At 38.3% G+C, this 20,264-nt stretch overlaps 1 protein-coding gene and 1 pseudogene across 1 annotated transcript; one reads left to right on the forward strand and one right to left on the reverse strand.

Moving 5' to 3' along the window:
- Positions 1-20,264, reverse strand: part of LOC128636466 (cytochrome P450 2A13-like) — a 146,355-nt pseudogene that overhangs the window by 100,186 nt on the left and 25,905 nt on the right.
- Positions 307-17,932, forward strand: LOC128666848 (cytochrome P450 2A4-like). Its single transcript, XM_053721650.1, has 9 exons — positions 307-489; positions 3,727-3,889; positions 5,225-5,374; positions 14,184-14,344; positions 14,762-14,938; positions 15,075-15,216; positions 15,940-16,127; positions 16,805-16,946; positions 17,703-17,932. Exons 1-9 carry the CDS (start codon positions 307-309, stop codon positions 17,882-17,884), a joined length of 1,488 nt encoding a protein of 495 aa, XP_053577625.1. The 3' UTR covers positions 17,885-17,932.

A 20,264-nucleotide genomic window follows, 5' to 3' on the forward strand; every position in this document is an offset into this window, starting at 1 on the left:
CCAAAGAGGTGAAAAGAATGCTCAGCCAATGATATCCTGAATTTATTTTCCAGCAAAAGTTGATGATCTACTTGTTGTATAGTCATTTAATGCCCTCTTGTCCTTTCTACATACAAATGTGAATATATTTATATTAATTGCAGCTTAATTCTTTGATCTGGATATCTGCTTTCTATCATCTGATCAAGAGGGATGTGGCTTAAACTGAAAAAGCAAAGACTATAAAAATAAGGGACAAAGTCTGAAGAAAAATTGGCAGAGACAAATAATTTGTGAGAGTGAGTTTGTTGGCTTGTCACTGTCACAATGGGTCTTGGAGTGTTTGAGACACTTCTTCTGGTCACTGCTTTCACCTTCATCCTATATCTGGTCTCATGGTGGCAAAAGACAAGAAGACAAAACCTGCCCCCTGGACCTGCCCCCTGGCCTTTTCTGGGAAACTACTTTTACTTTAGAAAAGCTGGGGAATTTCCGCAAACCTTGATGAAGGTAAGGGTCTCAAAGAGACTGAGAAACAGGTAATGTCCAAATGGAAAATTGTTCTTTTTTTTAATTACAAGGTCTTGTATGTGGTTTTTATTCCCTTTAAAGACATTTGATCTATATTTATAGATTATATATTACCAATTTACATATGCATACAGAAAAAAATACATTACAAATGTAAGTTTGCTAGCAAAATGTGCAAGGTTTTACTAATCCAGAATATTTTAAATATAAACCCTCAAAAGCCCCATTAAAAAAGACAGTTACTTAAAGTGCCATAAAACATTTTGAGTTATGTGCATATTATAAAAGGGTCAACTGAGGTAAAACAGTGTGTGGAAAAAAGTTACTTACACTTTAGTGTTGCCATTTGTAGCCTGCTCCACCTCGCTTATCAGTGTCCTACGCCAAACCTTGTGCTATCATATAACAAAGTGTGCACATGAGGATACTTATGCAAGCAAAGGGGGGGGGGGGGGCTTGAGGAAGGACCGCAGGTACTGCTATTGTTTGTTGCCAACCTTTCATGATTCTGCTAGAGTGTACAATTTTAACTTTCCAGTTTTCTTCTATTATCAAATTTGTTTCAATCTCTTAGTATCCTTTTGTTGATGGAGCAATGGGAGCTAGCTGAACACATCAGGTGAACTAATGGCAAGAAACATATATGTGTAACCAATCAGCAACTAGCTCCCACTAGCATATTGCTGCTTATGAGCCTACCTAAGTATGCTTTTCAACAAAAGGATGCCAAGACAATTGAAGCAAATTAGATGATAGAAGTAAATTGGAATTTCTTTTACAATTGTATGCTTCAACTGCTTTTTAGTTTCATTTTGACTTTTTATTGTCCCTTTGCGTAGCCTCTAATGTTGAAACTAAGATAAAATTAATGGTTTGTACAACTGAGCTCCGGGACTCCTCATTGGTAATAGGGAAAACTCCTCTTTAAACAAGTTCACTAGGGGGCCGATTTATTATAGTGCGAGCGGACATGATCCACTACAGCGGATCATGTCCGCCGCACATCGATAAATGCCGACAGCATACGCTTTCTCGTGAAATGCTTGTGCAATACCGCCCCCTGCATATTCACGGCTAATCGGCCTCTAGCAGGGAGTGTCAATCAACCCGATCGTATCCGATCAGGCTGATTGCTGTCCGCCACCTCAGAGGTGACGGACAAGTTAAAGAGCAGTGGTCTTAAGACCGCTGCTTCTTAACTCCTGTTTCTAGCTAGCCGAAACAGATGCATTTAAATGCATATGGGCCTTGATAAATTGGCCCCTAGGGGGCCTATTTATCAAGGCCCGAATGGGGCCAAATACCCATCATTCCGCGCGAGCCTTTAGGCTCGCCGGAAACAGGTGTTAAGATTCAGCGGTCTTAAGACCACTACTCCTTAACTCGTCCGCCGCCTCTGAGGCTGCGGACATCAGTCCGCCCAATCGCATACGATCGGGTTGATTGACATGCAGGGGGCAGCATTGTAAAAGCAGTTCACCAGAACTGCTTGTGGAATGTTAAATGCCGACAGCGTATGCTGTCGGCATTCATCGGTGTCTGGCGGACATGATACGCTACAGCGTATCATGTCCGCCAGACATTGATAAATCGCCCCCTAGGTCTGATTTGCTGTGGCCAATCTTAGCCTAGACGTAACAGTTGTAACCTAACAGTATGCAGCAAATAGGGGGTTCAGACAAACTACAGCATATGCAAAGCGACATTTTTTTCCCTGTTAAAATTGTTTATTTAAAAAACAAAATACCATTTTCACTATGAGCCAGATATCAAGTTGAGCGCAAACACACAGACAGTATGGAGTGCTAATATCGCTTGAACATAACCCATACTGCTTACACTTTTACACTTGAATTAGAAGTCACTGGTTACTAGTAAATGGTTTTTAACAAGAAAATTGGATTTCGGATTGTGCTGAAGTGCAACACTTAAAGGGAGAGTCTACTCCAGAATTGTTATGGTTTAAAAAGCTAGATAATTCCTTTATTACCCATTCCCCAGTTTTGCACAGAAAACACATAAAGGGGCAGTAAACTTACAAACTAATGTAATACTAACACATAGTGCAAAATTATATAACATAAGCTTATCGGCAGATGTATACATTAAAAATGAATGTAGCTCGCTCCCGCTCTGGTCTAGTAGCAGGAGCGAGCTACATTAATTTTAATGGTGCGACTAGACAGTGTTGCCGCGATGCGCTGTGAAAAAACCAGACCCGCTCAGTAGAGCAAGGAGCGGCGTTCTGGTAAAATGAACTTTCACATAAAAAATGTCTGCAATACTTTAATGTATACATCTGCCGGTAAGCTAATGTTATATAATTCTGCACTATGTGCAGAATTATATAACATTAGTTTGTAAGTTTAATACCCCTTTAACTAACAACTAATTAAACTTTATTGAGTGATATTGATTGCGTTAGACTGAACACAAAATAATGCAGCACGTTACCAATTGCACTTCACTTAAAAGTATTGTGGCCCTGTGTTTGTAGCCTCTACAAAAGGAATACGTTAAATAAGGAATTTCATGACAGTAGTTTGTTTTGCTTTTGCTTAAAGGGACAGTCTACTCTAAATTTAACTTTCATGATTCAGATGGGGCATGCCATTTTAAACAACTTTTCAAGTTACTATTATCATCAAATTAGCTTTTTTCTTCTAGGTATTCTTTGTTAAAAGATAAGCCTTTGAAGGCCGCCTCTTATCGCAGTGAATTTTGACAGTTTTGTCAAAGCTAGACAGTGCTAGTTCATGTGTGCCATATAAATAACATTGTGATCACTTCCGTGGAGTTATTTATGGGTCAGCACTGATTGGCTAAAATGCAAGTCTGTCAAATGAAGTGAGATAAGGAGGCAGTCTTCAGAGGCTTAGATACAAGGTAATCACAGAGGTAAAAAATATATTAATATAATCGTGTTGGTTATGCAAAACTGGGGAATGGGTAATAAAGGGATTATCTATCTTTTTAAACAATACAAATTTTGGAGTAGACTGTCCCTTTATGTGAACATTTTATTTAGTTCAAAAACAAGAAAGGAAGAGCGGGTGTAATAAAGAAATTTAGTTAAGCTAAAAGACAGAAATATCAGTATTTAGACAGTTGAATAATTAGTTTAACCTGACTTTTATTTTTTAGTATTTTTAATCAATATGTAATTTCTTCAAATCAATGTTTCATAAAATCTATCTTTAATCTATCACTCCCTAGCTGAGCAAGACCTATGGATCCGTTTATACCTTCTATATGTTTAATATACGTGGAGTGATGCTGATCGGTTATGAAGCCGTTAAGGAGGCTTTGATTGACAACAGTGATTCGTTTAGTGATAGAGGCGAGATGGCAATGATAGATGTACTCTTTAAAGATTACGGTAAGAGAATCAAATATAGTGTAAGGTTCTGCTTTATCTTCCCAAGACAAACAGTATAACTTTAGAGATCATCCTCGAGTCATTTGATGTTCATCAAACTACTTTAGAAGCCATTTGCACATCATTAGACATTGTCAGGCTTGTAAAGTCATCAGCTAAGTTAAAAAATGTCTGGGTGATGACTTCAGAATGATTGGCAGATTACCTTATTGATTACATCACAAGCATGAACAGCCAGTGAATGACTTTAGAGTCATCTCATTTAAATATTTTGGCCTGTGAGCAGACTTCAGGATGGCTTCTGATGACTAGTCTAGAGTAATTGATTACTTTAGAATGACTCCAGGAAGATCATCCTTTTTGACTAGGGTTGTTGTATGTTCTATCAAAAACAATCCAAATAGTCAAATATCTTTTAAACCAGCAAGATGTTTTTCTAGGGTGAACTATTTAGTAGGGATGGGCAAATGTTTTGCAACATTCGAAAAATGAAACTAATTTTAACAAATTAGTTCGAATCGAATTTCGAATGTTTACAAAACATTCTAATATTCGATTTTCAAATGTTCGGTTTCGAATTTAACGATTACATTCGAAAATATTAGTTTCTAAAAATTTGAATTTATATTTGTAATAGTATTTCTAATGCTTTCTTTAAATGTAATATTCGAATTATGCAATATTCGAATTTGAAAAATTCGAATTTATATGTTTGTAATAGTATTTCTAATGCTTTCTTTAAATGTAATATTCGAATTATGCAATATTCTATATAGAAACATTCAAAATGATATATTTGTATCTATTATGTATCAATTTACTAGATTCCGCCCTACCACATGAACTATTGAACTTCTGAATAGTATTTGTTAAATAGAATGTTAAATTCGAAATTTCGAATGTGGACATTCAATATAATTATAAACCTTCGAATTCGAAAGTGACATTTGAAAACTGTAAATAGCATTCGATTATAGAATTTTTAAGAATATTCGTTCTTATCAACATTCAGATTTTTATTCGAATTTCGGTAATAACATTCGTTCTAACATTCAAATTCGGAAATTTACACATTCGCCCATCCCTACTATTTAGCATGCTCCATATTTGTGTATATATCTTTGTCTTGACACGTTCCTTCATTTCTTGATAGCGCTCTTTATGTATTTTGTGCATATGTTTAAGTAAGGTCATATACACCATAAGTGAAATATTAAGAAATGATTATATAATATCATATGCACATGTTTAGGGCCTAATGAACACTAAGCCAACTGTTATGATAGACCCCCCCCCATAACCAAAACAACACTATTCATTGTATATTATTTTCAGGGATCATCTTCAGCAATGGTGAATGTTGGAAGACCATGCGTAGATTCTCTGTTACGACTTTGAGAAATTTTGGAATGGGAAAGAGAAGCATTGAAGAGAGAATCCAGGAAGAAGCTATGTACCTTACAGAAGAGTTTAGGAAGACCCAAGGTGGGAAGATATAGTTAGTATTAGGTTCTTTAAGAGAAGATGATAGGTGACAAACAGACATAGGGGCTGATTTATCAAATGTCTGTCGGACATGATCATACATTGTGGATCATGTCAGACAGACATCGCTGAATGTGCCTTCTTGTGAACTGCTGGTGCAATGCTACCCCCTGCAGATTTGCAGCCCTGCTAGATTGTAAATATATTTGGCTTATGATTAGCCTAGAACTTTGTTTTAAATATTCATAGACATTACTCTAGATATTCCCTAAAAATCAGGAGCAGATGTAAGTTTGTTTTGGATACATTTGCTGTCAAAATGCCACCCAATGCTATTCATATAAAATTGTCATTTCATATATGTTATTACAATATTGTTGAATCAGAAACTATATTACCGGTTTTGGGGTTAGTAGGCTTTGGTTTTTAGGTTAGGATTAGTAGGCTTTGGTTTTTGGGTTAGGGATTAAGAGTTAGTTTTTAATGGTGCCTGTGGATGCCAGAATGTTTCAAGAAATTTTGAGTGAATGAACTGCAGCCCTCTCTGACATAAAGGGGCTAACATAACTTCCCATATTGCTATTGTAATGGAGGCAGCAGTGTCAGTTAGTACATTACTGCATTTAAAATACATTTATTGAAGTAATATTAGTGTCATTTAAGTATGTCAGAGAGATGTAATGGACAGGATAGACTGCCATATTTGAACATCTTACTGGGTTAAAATATTCTGGGGTGAAGATCTTGAAGTTAAACTGGTTGAGATGGTAACTGGTTTGATAACCATGATGTACTGTTATCACCATGCATATCATGGCCTGTGTGGGGGAGAACAGGTATTTTTCATGAAGGGAAATAGCCAAAACTGAAGCTGTTTTCAGGGATTCCCCTGAACTGCAAGCTCAGTTTAGTGACATCACAAGGGGCAGTGCCAGGGTAGCTGCAAAGTAGCTGGATGGGGAAGGTCATTCAAACACTTTGATCTTAGATTCCTTAGAGGCTACAGACAATCAAGAAAACCCTCTTTCAAATGGTGGTAGTCTTGAAAAAGCACACAGCCCCCAAAAATATGATTTATTTATAGACCACCAGTAAAGTTTATTTTAAAGAGGACAAGCACAGTTTTTAAAATAGTATGTCATATAAAAGTCATGTTTTAGTGAGTGACACACACACATTACATATTATTATTATTTTCTTCTGTTAAGTGTGATCAGTCCACGGGTCATCATTACTTCTGGGATATTACTCCTCCCCAACAGGAAGTGCAAGAGGATTCACCCAGCAGAGCTGCATATAGCTCCTCCCCTCTACGTCACTCCCAGTCATTCTCTTGCACCCAACGACTAGATAGGATGTGTGAGAGGACTATGGTGATTATACTTAGTTTTATATCTTCAATCAAAAGTTTGTTATTTTAAAATAGCACCGGAGTGTGTTATTACCTCTCTGGCAGAGTTTGAAGAAGAATCTACCAGAGTTTTGCTATGATTTTAGCCGGAGTAGTTAAGATCATATTGCTGTTCTCGGCCATCTGAGGAGTGAGGTAAACTTCAGATCAGGGGACAGCGGGCAGATGAATCTGCATAGAGGTATGTAGCAGTTTTTATTTTCTGACAATGGAATTGATGAGAAAATCCTGCCATACCGATATAATGTCATGTATGTATACTTTACACTTCAGTATTCTGGGGAATGGTACTTCACTAGAATTACACTGTAAGAAATACATAAAGCTGTTTAATAACTAGAGATTATGTTTAACGTTTTTGCTGGAATGTAAAATCGTTTTCATTTGCTGAGGTACTGTGTGAATAAATGTTTGGGCACTATTTTTCCACTTGGCAGTTGCTTAATCTGTTTTCTGACAGTTTCTGTTCTCCCTCACTGCTGTGTGTGAGGGGGAGGGGCCGTTTTTTGGCGCTTTTACTATGCATCAAATATTTCAGTCAGCAACTCATTGTATTCCCTGCATAATCCGGTTCATCTCTACAGAGCTCAGGGGTCTTCAAAACTTATTTTGAGGGAGGTAATTTCTCTCAGCAGAGCTGTGAGAATTATAGTTTGACTGAGATAAAAAACGTTTATTCTGTAATTTGTTTCCTGCTTTCAGAATTTGTTATCTTTAGCAAAGGTTTAATCCCATTAGCAAAGTTGTGTTGTTTACAAGGATTGAGGCTATAACTGTTTCAATTTATTAATTTTCAACTGTCATAGATCTTCTGTGCTTCTTAAAGGCACAGTACGTTTTAATATTATTCTAATTGAATTGTATTTCCAAGTTGCAAGTTTATTTGCTAGTGTGTTAAACATGTCTGATTCAGAGGATGATACCTGTGTCATTTGTTGCAATGCCAAAGTGGAGCCCAATAGAAATTTATGTACTAACTGTATTGATGCTACTTTAAATAAAAGTCAATCTGTACAAATTGAACAAATTTCACCAAACAACGAGGGGAGAGTTATGCCGACTAACTCGCCTCACGTGTCAGTACCTACATCTCCCGCTCAGAGGGAGGTGCGTGATATTGTAGCGCCGAGTACATCTGGGCGGCCATTACAAATCACATTACAGGATATGGCTACTGTTATGACTGAGGTTTTAGCTAAATTACCAGAACTAAGAGGTAAGCGTGATCACTCTGGGGTGAGAACAGAGTGCGCTGATAATATTAGGGCCATGTCAGACACTGTGTCACAGGTGGCAGAACATGAGGACGGAGAACTTCATTCTGTGGGTGACGGTTCTGATCCAAACAGACTGGATTCAGATATTTCAAATTTTAAATTTAAACTGGAAAACCTCCGTGTATTACTAGGGGAGGTGTTAGCGGCTCTGAATGATTGTAACACAGTTGCAATACCAGAGAAAATGTGTAGGTTGGATAAATATTTTGCGGTACCGACGAGTACTGAGGTTTTTCCTATACCTAAGAGACTTACTGAAATTGTTACTAAGGAGTGGGATAGACCCGGTGTGCCGTTCTCACCCCCTCCGATATTTAGAAAAATGTTTCCAATAGACGCCACCACAAGGGACTTATGGCAAACGGTCCCTAAGGTGGAGGGAGCAGTTTCTACCTTAGCTAAGCGTACCACTATCCCGGTGGAGGATAGCTGTGCTTTTTCAGATCCAATGGATAAAAAGTTAGAGGGTTACCTTAAGAAAATGTTTGTTCAACAAGGTTTTATATTGCAACCCCTTGCATGCATTGCGCCGATCACGGCTGCAGCGGCATTCTGGATTGAGTCTCTGGAAGAGAACATTGGTTCAGCTACTCTGGACGACATTACGGACAGGCTTAGAGTCCTTAAACTGAATTCATTCATTTCGGAGGCCGTAGTACATCTTACTAAACTTACGGCGAAGAATTCAGGATTCGCCATTCAGGCACGCAGGGTGCTGTGGCTAAAATCCTGGTCAGCTGATGTTACTTCTAAGTCTAAATTGCTTAATATACCTTTCAAAGGGCAGACCTTATTCGGGCCCGGGTTGAAAGAGATTATCGCTGACATTACAGGAGGTAAAGGCCATGCCCTGCCTCAGGACAAAGCCAAAGTTAGGGCTAGACAGTCTAATTTTCGTTCCTTTCGTAATTTCAAAGCAGGAGCAGCATCAACTTCCTCTGCACCAAAACAGGAAGGAGCTGTTGCTCGCTACAGACAAGGCTGGAAACCTAACCAGTCCTGGAACAAGGGCAAGCAGGCCAGGAAACCTGCTGCTGCCCCTAAAACAGCATGAATTGAGGGCCCCCGATCCGGGATCGGATCTAGTGGGGGGCAGACTTTCTCTCTTCGCCCAGGCTTGGGCAAGAGATGTCCAGGATCCCTGGGCGCTAGAGATAATATCTCAGGGATACCTTCTGGACTTCAAATACTCTCCTCCAAGAGAGAGATTTCATCTGTCAAGATTGTCAACAATCCAGACAAAGAAAGAGGCGTTTCTACGCTGCGTACAAGAGCTCTTGTTAATGGGAGTAATCCATCCAGTTCCACGATCGGAACAGGGACAGGGGTTTTACTCAAATCTGTTTGTGGTTCCCAAAAAAGAGGGAACTTTCAGACCAATCCTGGACTTAAAGATCCTAAACAAATTCCTAAGAGTTCCATCGTTCAAGATGGAGACTATTCGGACAATTTTACCTATGATCCAAGAGGGTCAGTACATGACCACTGTAGATTTAAAAGATGCTTACCTTCACATACCGATTCACAAAGATCATTATCGGTACCTAAGGTTTGCCTTCCTAGACAGGCATTACCAGTTTGTGGCTCTTCCATTCGGATTGGCTACAGCTCCAAGAATCTTCACAAAGGTTCTGGGTGCTCTTCTGGCGGTACTAAGACCGCGGGGAATCTCGGTAGCTCCATACCTAGACGACATTCTGATACAAGCTTCAAGCTTTCAAACTGCCAAGTCTCATACAGAGTTAGTGCTGGCATTTCTAAGGTCACATGGATGGAAGGTGAACGAAAAGAAAAGTTCACTCGTTCCACTCACAAGAGTTCCCTTCCTGGGGACTCTTATAGATTCTGTAGAAATGAAGATTTACCTGACAGAGGACAGGCTAACAAGACTTCAAAGTGCTTGCCGCACCCTTCATTCCATTCAACACCCGTCAGTGGCTCAATGCATGGAGGTAATCGGCTTAATGGTAGCGGCAATGGACATAGTACCCTTTGCACGCTTACACCTCAGACCACTGCAACTGTGCATGCTAAGTCAGTGGAATGGGGATTACTCAGACTTATCCCCTTCTCTGAATCTGGATCAAGAGACCAGAAATTCTCTTCTATGGCCACATCTGTCCAGGGGGATGCCATTCAGCAGACCAGACTGGACAATTGTAACAACAGACGCCAGCCTTCTAGGTTGGGGTGCCGTCTGGAATTCTCTGAAGGCTCAGGGACAATGGAGTCAGGAGGAGAGTCTCCTGCCAATAAACATTATGGAATTGAGAGCAGTTCTCAATGCCCTCCTGGCTTGGCCCCAGTTGACAACTCGGGGGTTCATCAGGTTTCAGTCGGACAACATCACGACTGTAGCTTACATCAACCATCAGGGAGGGACAAGAAGCTCCCTAGCTATGATGGAAGTATCAAAGATAATTTGCTGGGCAGAGTCTCACTCTTGCCACCTGTCAGCAATCCACATCCCGGGAGTGGAGAACTGGGAGGCGGATTTCTTAAGTCGTCAGACTTTTCATCCGGGGGAGTGGGAACTTCATCCGGAGGTCTTTGCCCAAATACTTCGACGTTGGGGCAAACCAGAGATAGATCTCATGGCGTCTCGACAGAACGCCAAGCTTCCTCGTTACGGGTCCAGATCCAGGGATCCAGGAGCAGTCCTGATAGATGCTCTGACAGCACCTTGGGACTTCAGGATGGCTTACGTGTTTCCACCCTTCCCGTTGCTTCCTCGATTGATTGCCAGAATCAAACAAGAGAGAGCATCAGTGATTCTAATAGCACCTGCGTGGCCACGCAGGACTTGGTATGCAGACCTGGTGGACATGTCATCCTGTCCACCTTGGTCTCTACCTCTGAAACAGGACCTTCTGATACAGGGTCCCTTCAAACATCAAAATCTAACTTCTCTGAAGCTGACTGCTTGGAAATTGAACACTTGATTTTATCAAGACGTGGATTTTCTGAGTCAGTTATTGATACCTTAATACAGGCTAGGAAACCTGTTACCAGAAAGATTTACCATAAGATATGGCGTAAATACCTATATTGGTGTGAATCCAAAGGTTACTCTTGGAGTAAGGTTAGGATTCCTAGGATATTGTCTTTTCTACAAGAAGGTTTAGAAAAGGGTTTATCTGCTAGTTCATTAAAGGGACAGATCTCAGCTCTGTCCATTCTGTTACACAAACGTCTGTCAGAAGTTCCTGACGTCCAGGCTTTTTGTCAGGCTTTGGCCAGAATTAAGCCTGTGTTTAAAACTGTTGCTCCACCATGGAGTTTAAACCTTGTTCTTAATGTTTTACAGGGCGTTCCGTTTGAACCCCTTCATTCCATTGATATAAAGTTGTTATCTTGGAAAGTTCTATTTTTAATGGCTATTTCCTCGGCTCGAAGAGTCTCTGAATTATCAGCCTTACATTGTGATTCTCCTTATTTGATTTTTCATTCGGATAAGGTAGTCCTGCGTACTAAACCTGGGTTCTTACCTAAGGTAGTTACTAACAGGAATATCAATCAAGAGATTGTTGTTCCTTCTTTATGCCCAAATCCTTCTTCAAAGAAGGAACGTCTACTGCACAACCTGGATGTAGTCCGTGCTCTAAAGTTTTACTTACAGGCAACTAAGGAATTTCGACAAACGTCTTCTCTGTTTGTCATTTACTCTGGGCAGAGGAGAGGTCAAAAAGCTTCCGCTACCTCTCTTTCTTTTTGGCTTTGTAGCATAATTCGTTTAGCTTATGAGACTGCTGGACAGCAGCCTCCTGAAAGAATTACAGCTCATTCTACTAGAGCTGTGGCTTCCACTTGGGCCTTCAAGAATGAGGCCTCTGTTGAACAGATTTGCAAGGCTGCAACTTGGTCTTCGCTTCATACTTTTTCCAAATTTTACAAATTTGACACTTTTGCTTCATCGGAGGCTATTTTTGGGAGAAAGGTTCTTCAGGCAGTGGTTCCTTCTGTATAAAGAGCCTGCCTATCCCTCCCGTCATCCGTGTACTTTTGCTTTGGTATTGGTATCCCAGAAGTAATGATGACCCGTGGACTGATCACACTTAACAGAAGAAAACATAATTTATGCTTACCTGATAAATTCCTTTCTTCTGTAGTGTGATCAGTCCACGGCCCGCCCTGTTTTTAAGGCAGGTAAATATTTTTTAATTTATACTCCAGTCACCACTTCACCCTTGGCTTTTCCTTTCTCGTTGGTCCTTGGTCGAATGACTGGGAGTGACGTAGAGGGGAGGAGCTATATGCAGCTCTGCTGGGTGAATCCTCTTGCACTTCCTGTTGGGGAGGAGTAATATCCCAGAAGTAATGATGACCCGTGGACTGATCACACTACAGAAGAAAGGAATTTATCAGGTAAGCATAAATTATGTTTTTCAACAAGTCCAGCAGATTCAGAATATACCATTATTATGTTTATATTTCTTGTGAAAAGTCTTCAGAAAATGTTAAAAAATGTATATTTTTGTTGGGATTTTAGTAAATAGCTTAGTTGCTATTGGGATCACTTTACTAAATTGTTATCAAAGGTATCCCAATTTGGAAGAGGGTACAATACATTTTTTGGGGGTTGTAATAAAAAAAAAAACTAAGAAGCTCCTTTGTGCCACAGCATAAATAAAAGCGAATAAAAAAGAGAGCTTTAGAAATTGAGGGACAGGAGAGTTCCCAGTGTATGTCTGAAGCACTCTCACAATTCTCTAGAAATGCTCTAAGCAGTTTACACAAGGTAGTCTCACTGATTTATCTCACCATGTGTATGCAGGTTAAGTTTTCTAAAAATTCACAATACACTTATTTAGAAAAGTAATATATACTAAACTAGAGACAAATGCAAGTTAAATTGTAGTGAAAATATTTCACTTTAATTTGTATTTGCTGCTAACTGTGACTTTATATCAGTGCCAGGTGGTCTATCATTCACTCTCCCCTGTGAGACTCTGTATTACAAAGAGCCTCATTTATTTCTAAAGAAGGCATCTCTCTGGGAGTCCACCCTTTTTCTAAGAGCATTCAGAGAGTTCAGCCCCTGTGAAGTCTGCACTTTAGTTTTTCTCTAAACTGGAGAATCTTTGATTATCAGAAGCCCATAGAATGTAATAAAGCTCTCTGGGATAAAGGATTTCAAAGGAGAGATTTAAATTAAAGGGACATGCAGCCCACATTTTTCTCATGGTTCAGAGCGAGCATACAATTTTTAAACAACTTTCTGGGAGCTAGCTGAGCACATTATGTATGCCAATGACAAGAGGCATATATGTGCAGTCACTAATAGTTCCCAGTAGTTCATTGCTGCTCCTGAGCCTACCTAGGTTTGCCTTTCAACTAAGGCTATCAAAAGAACTAGCAAAGTAGATAATAGAAGTAAATTGGAAAGTTTTTTTTAAATTGTATGCTAAATCTGAAATAATTTTTTTGTGTTTTATGTCCATTTAACAGGAGAGCACCTGACACTGATAAAAATTCTCAGATTGCAGAAAGTACACATTTTCTCACTACAATTAAAATTGCATTTCTTTCTAGTTTAGTATGCATACCTTTCTGTCAGTTAAATAATTATATAGTGAATTTTGAACACATCACATGCATACAGCTTGGGAGATAAATTAGTGAGAGTGTTATTTTTTTGTGTTACATAGAACACAAAGTGAAATGTTACAGTATGATCCTAATTTCTTAAAGCTACACTGAAACTGTCAAAGCATACTCCAGATTTGTAAAATTCCAATCCTAAATACACTGCTGTATACAGAATCTAAATGCATTAAAACACAAAATAGAAAATGCAAAGCTTAAATGTAATGAAACTTAAGGACATAAACTGAATTCTAAAGTAATAAAAAATACAAAGTGTAAATGTAACAAAACTTGCATGTTATGCAGTACTATATTGCACTGGGCCTGTCTTTCCCTCACATCCAGAAATGCAGGGAATGCCCCTTAGTGAAGAATAAAATATGCCTTTTTAGAATTTTGTGAGAGATCTCCCAGTGATGGGGGCTCATTTTAGAAAATCTCATTTGAGTGGAGAGCTTTAGATCATCAGGCCCCCAACGTAAACCTCAACCTAAGTTTGTTCTTTGTAGGACTAACTTTGTGAATTTATTGACAGATACCTCATTTGATCCAACATACTTGCTGGGGTTGTCTGTCTCCAATATCATCTGCTCCATTGTCTTTGGTGAGCGTTTTGACTACAAAGACAAGAAGTTTACTTCTCTACTGTTCAACCTGAGAGAAATGTCAAGAATGCTCAACTCCAGCTCTGGACAGGTCAGACTTGAAGGTGAAAGATAAATGTAAAGAATGGGGGGGGGGGGGATTTAGTTTTCATACTGCTGTAAATCATTCATATTACAACCATCAAGTTTCAATAGTCATCACTGTTTATGACAAGAGGTTTCACTTTAATACAGGAGAAAAGATGATTTATTTATAGCAATAAATAAAATATTTTTTATGGTAAAAGCAATCAGACGGTGAAACCCTTGGATAATTGTCTAAAACAAAAGCCAAGGTTATGACTAAATGGCTAGTCATTTTTAAAGGTAATACTCAGTTGCAAGGTTTTTCTAAAAAAAAAATGGATCAAAAGTGATGTGTAAAGGTTGAATTTGATGAACTTTGTGTTTTCTTTCAACATCTGCTATTCTTTTACTCTATGATCCTTATATATCTCCCTGATTACAGATTATCAGCTTCTTCCCACATCTGTCTCAGTATCTGCCGGGTCCTCACCAGAAAATCTTCCAGTTTTTTAAAAAGATAAAAGAATTTTTGTTGGATTTAGTGAAAGGTCATAAAGAGACACTAGATGAGAACTGCCCCAGGGACTTCATTGACTGTTTTCTCTTGAAGATGGAGGAGGTGATTTTAATATATATGTAATGTGGATCATTTTGTGTTAAGAATTGTCATGACCTATATATATTGAGCTCACTTGGATGATTTGGCAGAGAAAGGAAGTTTGTATTATTGTAATCTACTTGTATACTTTTAACAGGAAAAGAATAAACCCAACACAGAATTTCATAATGATAATTTAGTTGCAACCATCCACGATCTGTTTGTTGCTGGGACAGAGACCTCAAGCATAACACTAAAATACGGATTCTTGATCTTACTAAAGTACCCTGATATACAAGGTAACATCAATCATCTGAAAGTCTTCCTGTTATTGCCTAACTAGAGACTTTTAAAAGGAAAACAACTGACACTTAAAGGGACAGTCAAGTCCAAAATAAACTTCATGATTCAGATAGGACATGCAATTTTAAACAACTTTCCAATTTACTTTTATCACCAATTTTGCTTTGTTCTCTTGGTATTCTTAGTTTAAATCTAAACCTAGGTAGGCTCATATGCACATTTCTTAGACCTTGAAGGCTGCCTCTTATGTGAATGCATTTTGAAAGTTTTTAACCACTAGAATGCGTTAGTTCATGTGTGTCATATAGATAACATTGAGCTCACGCACATGAAGTTATCTAGTCAAAAGAACTGAAATAAGGGGGCAGTTTGCAGAGGCTTAGATACAAGGTAATCACAGAGGTAAAATGTATATTATTATAACTGTGTTGGTTATGCAAAACTGGGAAATGTCTTATAAAGGGATTGTCTATCTTTTTAAACAACAAAAATTCTGGTATTGAGTGTCCCTTTAATTTTAACCTTTCTGGCCTTCATGTGAAATTCTTTATTTCTATACCTTTTAAAAGGCACAACATTTTAACCACAACGAGGTATTGTAAAGAATGCACCTGCCCAAACCCTGTAGAGTATATAAAGAGTATAAACACTTCAAAGCGTTCTCTTGTTTTGTTTTCAATTTTAAATTGTAAGCATTTTTTTTTCTAATTTGTCTTTAGAAAAGCTACACAAAGAGATAGATTGTGTTATAGGGCAGGAACGATGCCCATCCATGGAGGATCGCAATAAAATGCCTTACACAGATGCCGTGATCCATGAGCTTCAGAGATTTGCTGATATTGTTCCAATGGGTCTTGCTCATGGAGCCAGCAAGGACACAACCTTCAGAGGGTATCATATTCCCAAGGTCAGAATAATTGTAACATGTTACCTGCTACCTTGTTTAGTCTAGAGAACAATCATAACCTAGAGATGTCTTACGAGGACAACTTGCTGGCTGTTACCACAAAGTTTTCCTTCAAAATGGCACAAATGTTCTAATGACAGTGACATGTTTGTTGGCTCAATCTGTGTTAGAACACTTTATTTCTTGCAGGGACTGAGCCCATAAATATTTTGCTGTCATTAGCACACTTTGGCACTAGTAGGGACTGAGACCCATAACCATGCCACTGTCTTTAGTGCACTTTGGCCCTATCAGGGACTGATCCCCATAAATATGCCACTGTCATTAGTACGTTTTGGTTCTAGCAGGGACTGAGTCCATGAACATCTCATTAGTACACTTTGGCCCTATCAGGGACTGAACCCATTAACATCTCACTGTTAATAGTATACTGTGGTCCTAGCAGGGACTGAGCCTTTAAACATGTCACTGCCATTAGTACAATTTGGCCTTAGCAGAAACTGAGCCCATAAACAGATCCCTGCTGTTACTACACTATGGCCCTAGCAGGGACTGAGCCCATAAATATGTCTGCTATTAGTACGCTATGGCCTTAGCAGAGACTGAGCCTTTAAATATGTCACAAAAGGAATTGCAGGGTAAATTGAAGTTGTATAGTAATTCTGTCTTTCTTTAAGGGTACTCTGGTGTTTCCTGTGTTGACCTCAGTCTTGAAAGATCCCAAATACTTCAAAAATCCTCATCAATTTGATCCTGGGCACTTTCTTGATGAAAATGGCTGCTTTAAGAAAAATGACGCCTTCATTCCATTTTCTCTAGGTAACAACACTGCACTGAATTCACAGATGATTGGTAACTGTTGTTTTCTGAGAGTTTGTCATATAATGCTGGTCACAGAATGATTTGCAACTACAATAAAATTACAAGTGTTCACTAGCAAAAAATGGGTTAAGGGTACTTTTTTCTGGTTTTGGGATAGAAGTCTAACGAACTTCCCCTTTCCAGTTTAGTATTATCATCAAATTGACATCTTTATCTTGAAATCATTTAATGAAATGTAGCCCCTTTGCGTGGATCTACATTATTTGCAACAATGTTTATAACAATGTTGTACATATAGTGCTCAAGACACGTGCACGCTCTTGAGCCTACCTCAGTATGCTCTCATGGAAAGAAGTTTTAACAAGGGATTGCTGAACAAAGAAGTAAATTTGATGATAGAAATAAATTGGATAGTTTTACTAATATTGTATGTTCTATCTGAAAAATCAAAGTTTAATTTTGGCTTTCATGTCCCTTTAATTAATATTTATCTCCGAGCCTCTGAGGTGGGCGGTACTGCAATTGACTGTCTGTTATCAATTAAAAAAGTCTTGCTGGTGGGGGACTGACCATGTAGGCTAGCACCAACCATCTGCAGTGGTGGAAAGATAGACTTTTAAGAGCAATTTGGGGAGGTGAGCTTCCTGTAGACTATAAAACCATTTAATAAAAAAATATGACTGAAAAAATTATGTTCTTGTTGGCTAAATGTTTATCTCAAATTGTTTTGATGTGGCTTCTTTCTCACTCCAGGAAAACGTGCTTGTGCTGGGGAAGCCCTGGCACGTATGGAGATCTTTCTCTTCCTTACAACTATTCTGCAGAAGTTCACACTGAAAACCACAATGGATAAAGAGGACATTGAAATCACCCCAGAACCTAATACTAACGCATCAAGACCCCGTGACTACACAATGTACGTTGTTCCTCGTTGATGTCTAACCATAGTTGGTAGTCAGTTAAATTAGAGTTATAGATAGACCAATAATGTTACCCAGAAAACAAATTAATTGATACAACCTATAATTATAATGTTCATATAAGTGCTTAGGTTTTTTTTACTATCAATGTCTACATATAGTTTAGCCTAAATATATAATATTATTTTTAATAGTTTGAAAGTTGAAGTCTTTTATGTTACTAGCTAACAAAAACAGCTGACACTTAAAATAGAATATGAATTTTTATCTATAAAAAAAATCCACTAGAGCAATTAACTGTCAGAAAATTTATTGTACAATTAGCAAATTGAATTTATTAAAAAAATTACAATGACCAAAATGTTGTCTGTATATTGATATTGGTTTACTTTTATTTTGTTGTGTTTAGACCATGCACCATTTTCTAAGCCTCCGGTATAAAGTTTTTATGTAAGTCCACTTGCGTATGTTGTCTGTGGTACTGTGCACAATATTCTTGGTTACAAACTGACGTGATCTATACCATGACATAAGTACCACACTTACTGCTACTGATATCTGTTACTATACATCCATGTAAAATAATCATTCTAATCATGTTCCACTTTTATTATGGTAAGTAGAATAAATTAATATTATAATACCCCCTTTTGGGTTTTTGCATCCTAAATGCATTTACCCCTCAATCTCAGCTCCCTTAGCAGCTACAAACTTCCAAGACTCCTCTTTTGAAAGAATATTACCTGCTCTTTCAAAAGGTGGTGGTCTTGGAAAGTCACTACAAAGAAGATGTGACAAAATATAGCAGAAACACAACACATGGGGATTTGATTTGGAATGAGATATTATTTGCAAAATATAAAAAATATGTTATCTATAAATTCCTAATAAAGTTTATTTTCTAGTAGACAAGCATATTTATTTTGTATTTATAGTCAGGTGACTACAGTGGTAACAATGAACATATTGCAAGGCAGAAGTGCTTTAATTTCTGAAATGAAAAACAGGGCCTCTCTAATCTATATTATAACCCCCCAAAGCCCATACGTGCCCCTATTTCACATGTGGCTACCCTTGATGACAACTAAGTGAGGTAATCAGAGAAACTGCAGTGGTTACTGGGCCATTGTCAATATTTTTTACTAAAATCTATGGAAAAGTATACTCTTTTGATGGAATACTTTGCCCCTGATTTATTACATATTAATGCTACTGATCATACTGACAAACAGCTAGTTCTTAAACATTGAAACATAGCATTTGACTATAGATAAAAACCAAAAAGGTTAAGCAAGTCTACCTATATTTCATGTTACTTTTTTCTTAGCATTGCCTTATGCATGTCCCATCAAGTCTACACATATTACATGTAACTGTTTTCTTAGGATAGCCTTATGCATGTCCCATCAAGTCTATACATCTTACATGTTACTGTTTCTCCAACATAGGTGTGTCCGGTCCACGGCGTCATCCTTACTTGTGGGATATTCTCTTCCCCAACAGGAAATGGCAAAGAGTCCCAGCAAAGCTGGTCACATGATCCCTCCTAGGCTCCGCCTACCCCAGTCATTCTCTTTGCCGTTGCACAGGCAACATCTCCACGGAGATGGTTAAGAGTTTTTTGGTGTTTAAATGTAGTTTTTATTCTTCAATCAAGTGTTTGTTATTTTAAAATAGTGCTGGTATGTACTATTTACTCTGAAACAGAAAAAAGATGAAGATTTCTGTTTGTAAGAGGAAGATGATTTTAGCAGACGTTACTAAAATCGATTGCTGTTTCCACACAGGACTGTTGAGATGAAGTAACTTCAGTTGGGGGAAACAGTTGGCAGACTTTTCTGCTTAAGGTATGACTGGCCATATTTCTAACAAGACTATGTAATGCTGGAAGGCTGTCATTTCCCCTTATGGGGACCGGTAAGCCATTTTCTTAGTTAAATAAAAGAATAAAGGGCTTCATAAGGGCTTAAAATAACTGGTAGACATTTTTCTGGGCTAAAATGATTGCTTTGCTAAGCATATTTTGCAGATTCTAACTCTTAATGGTTATTATAATCTTGGGGATTGTTTAGAAAAACGGCAGGCACTGTATTGCACACCTTTTTCAGATGGGGGCCTTTCTAGTTATAGACAGAGCCTCATTTTCGCGCCACTAATGCGCAGTTGTTTTTGGAGAGCAAGGCATGCAGACGCATGTGTGAGGAGCTAAGAATCACTGAAAAAGCTTATAGAAGGCGTCATTTGGTATCGTATTCCCCTCTGGGCTTGGTTGGGTCTCAGCAAAGCATATAGCTGGGACTGTATAGGGGTTAAATGTAAAAACGGCTCCGGTTCCGTTAATTTAAGGGTTAAAGCTCTGAAATTTGGTGTGCAATACTTTTAAGGCTTTAAGACA

The sequence above is a fragment of the Bombina bombina genome, chromosome 7, assembly GCF_027579735.1.
Source record: "Bombina bombina isolate aBomBom1 chromosome 7, aBomBom1.pri, whole genome shotgun sequence".
NCBI lineage: Eukaryota > Metazoa > Chordata > Amphibia > Anura > Bombinatoridae > Bombina > Bombina bombina.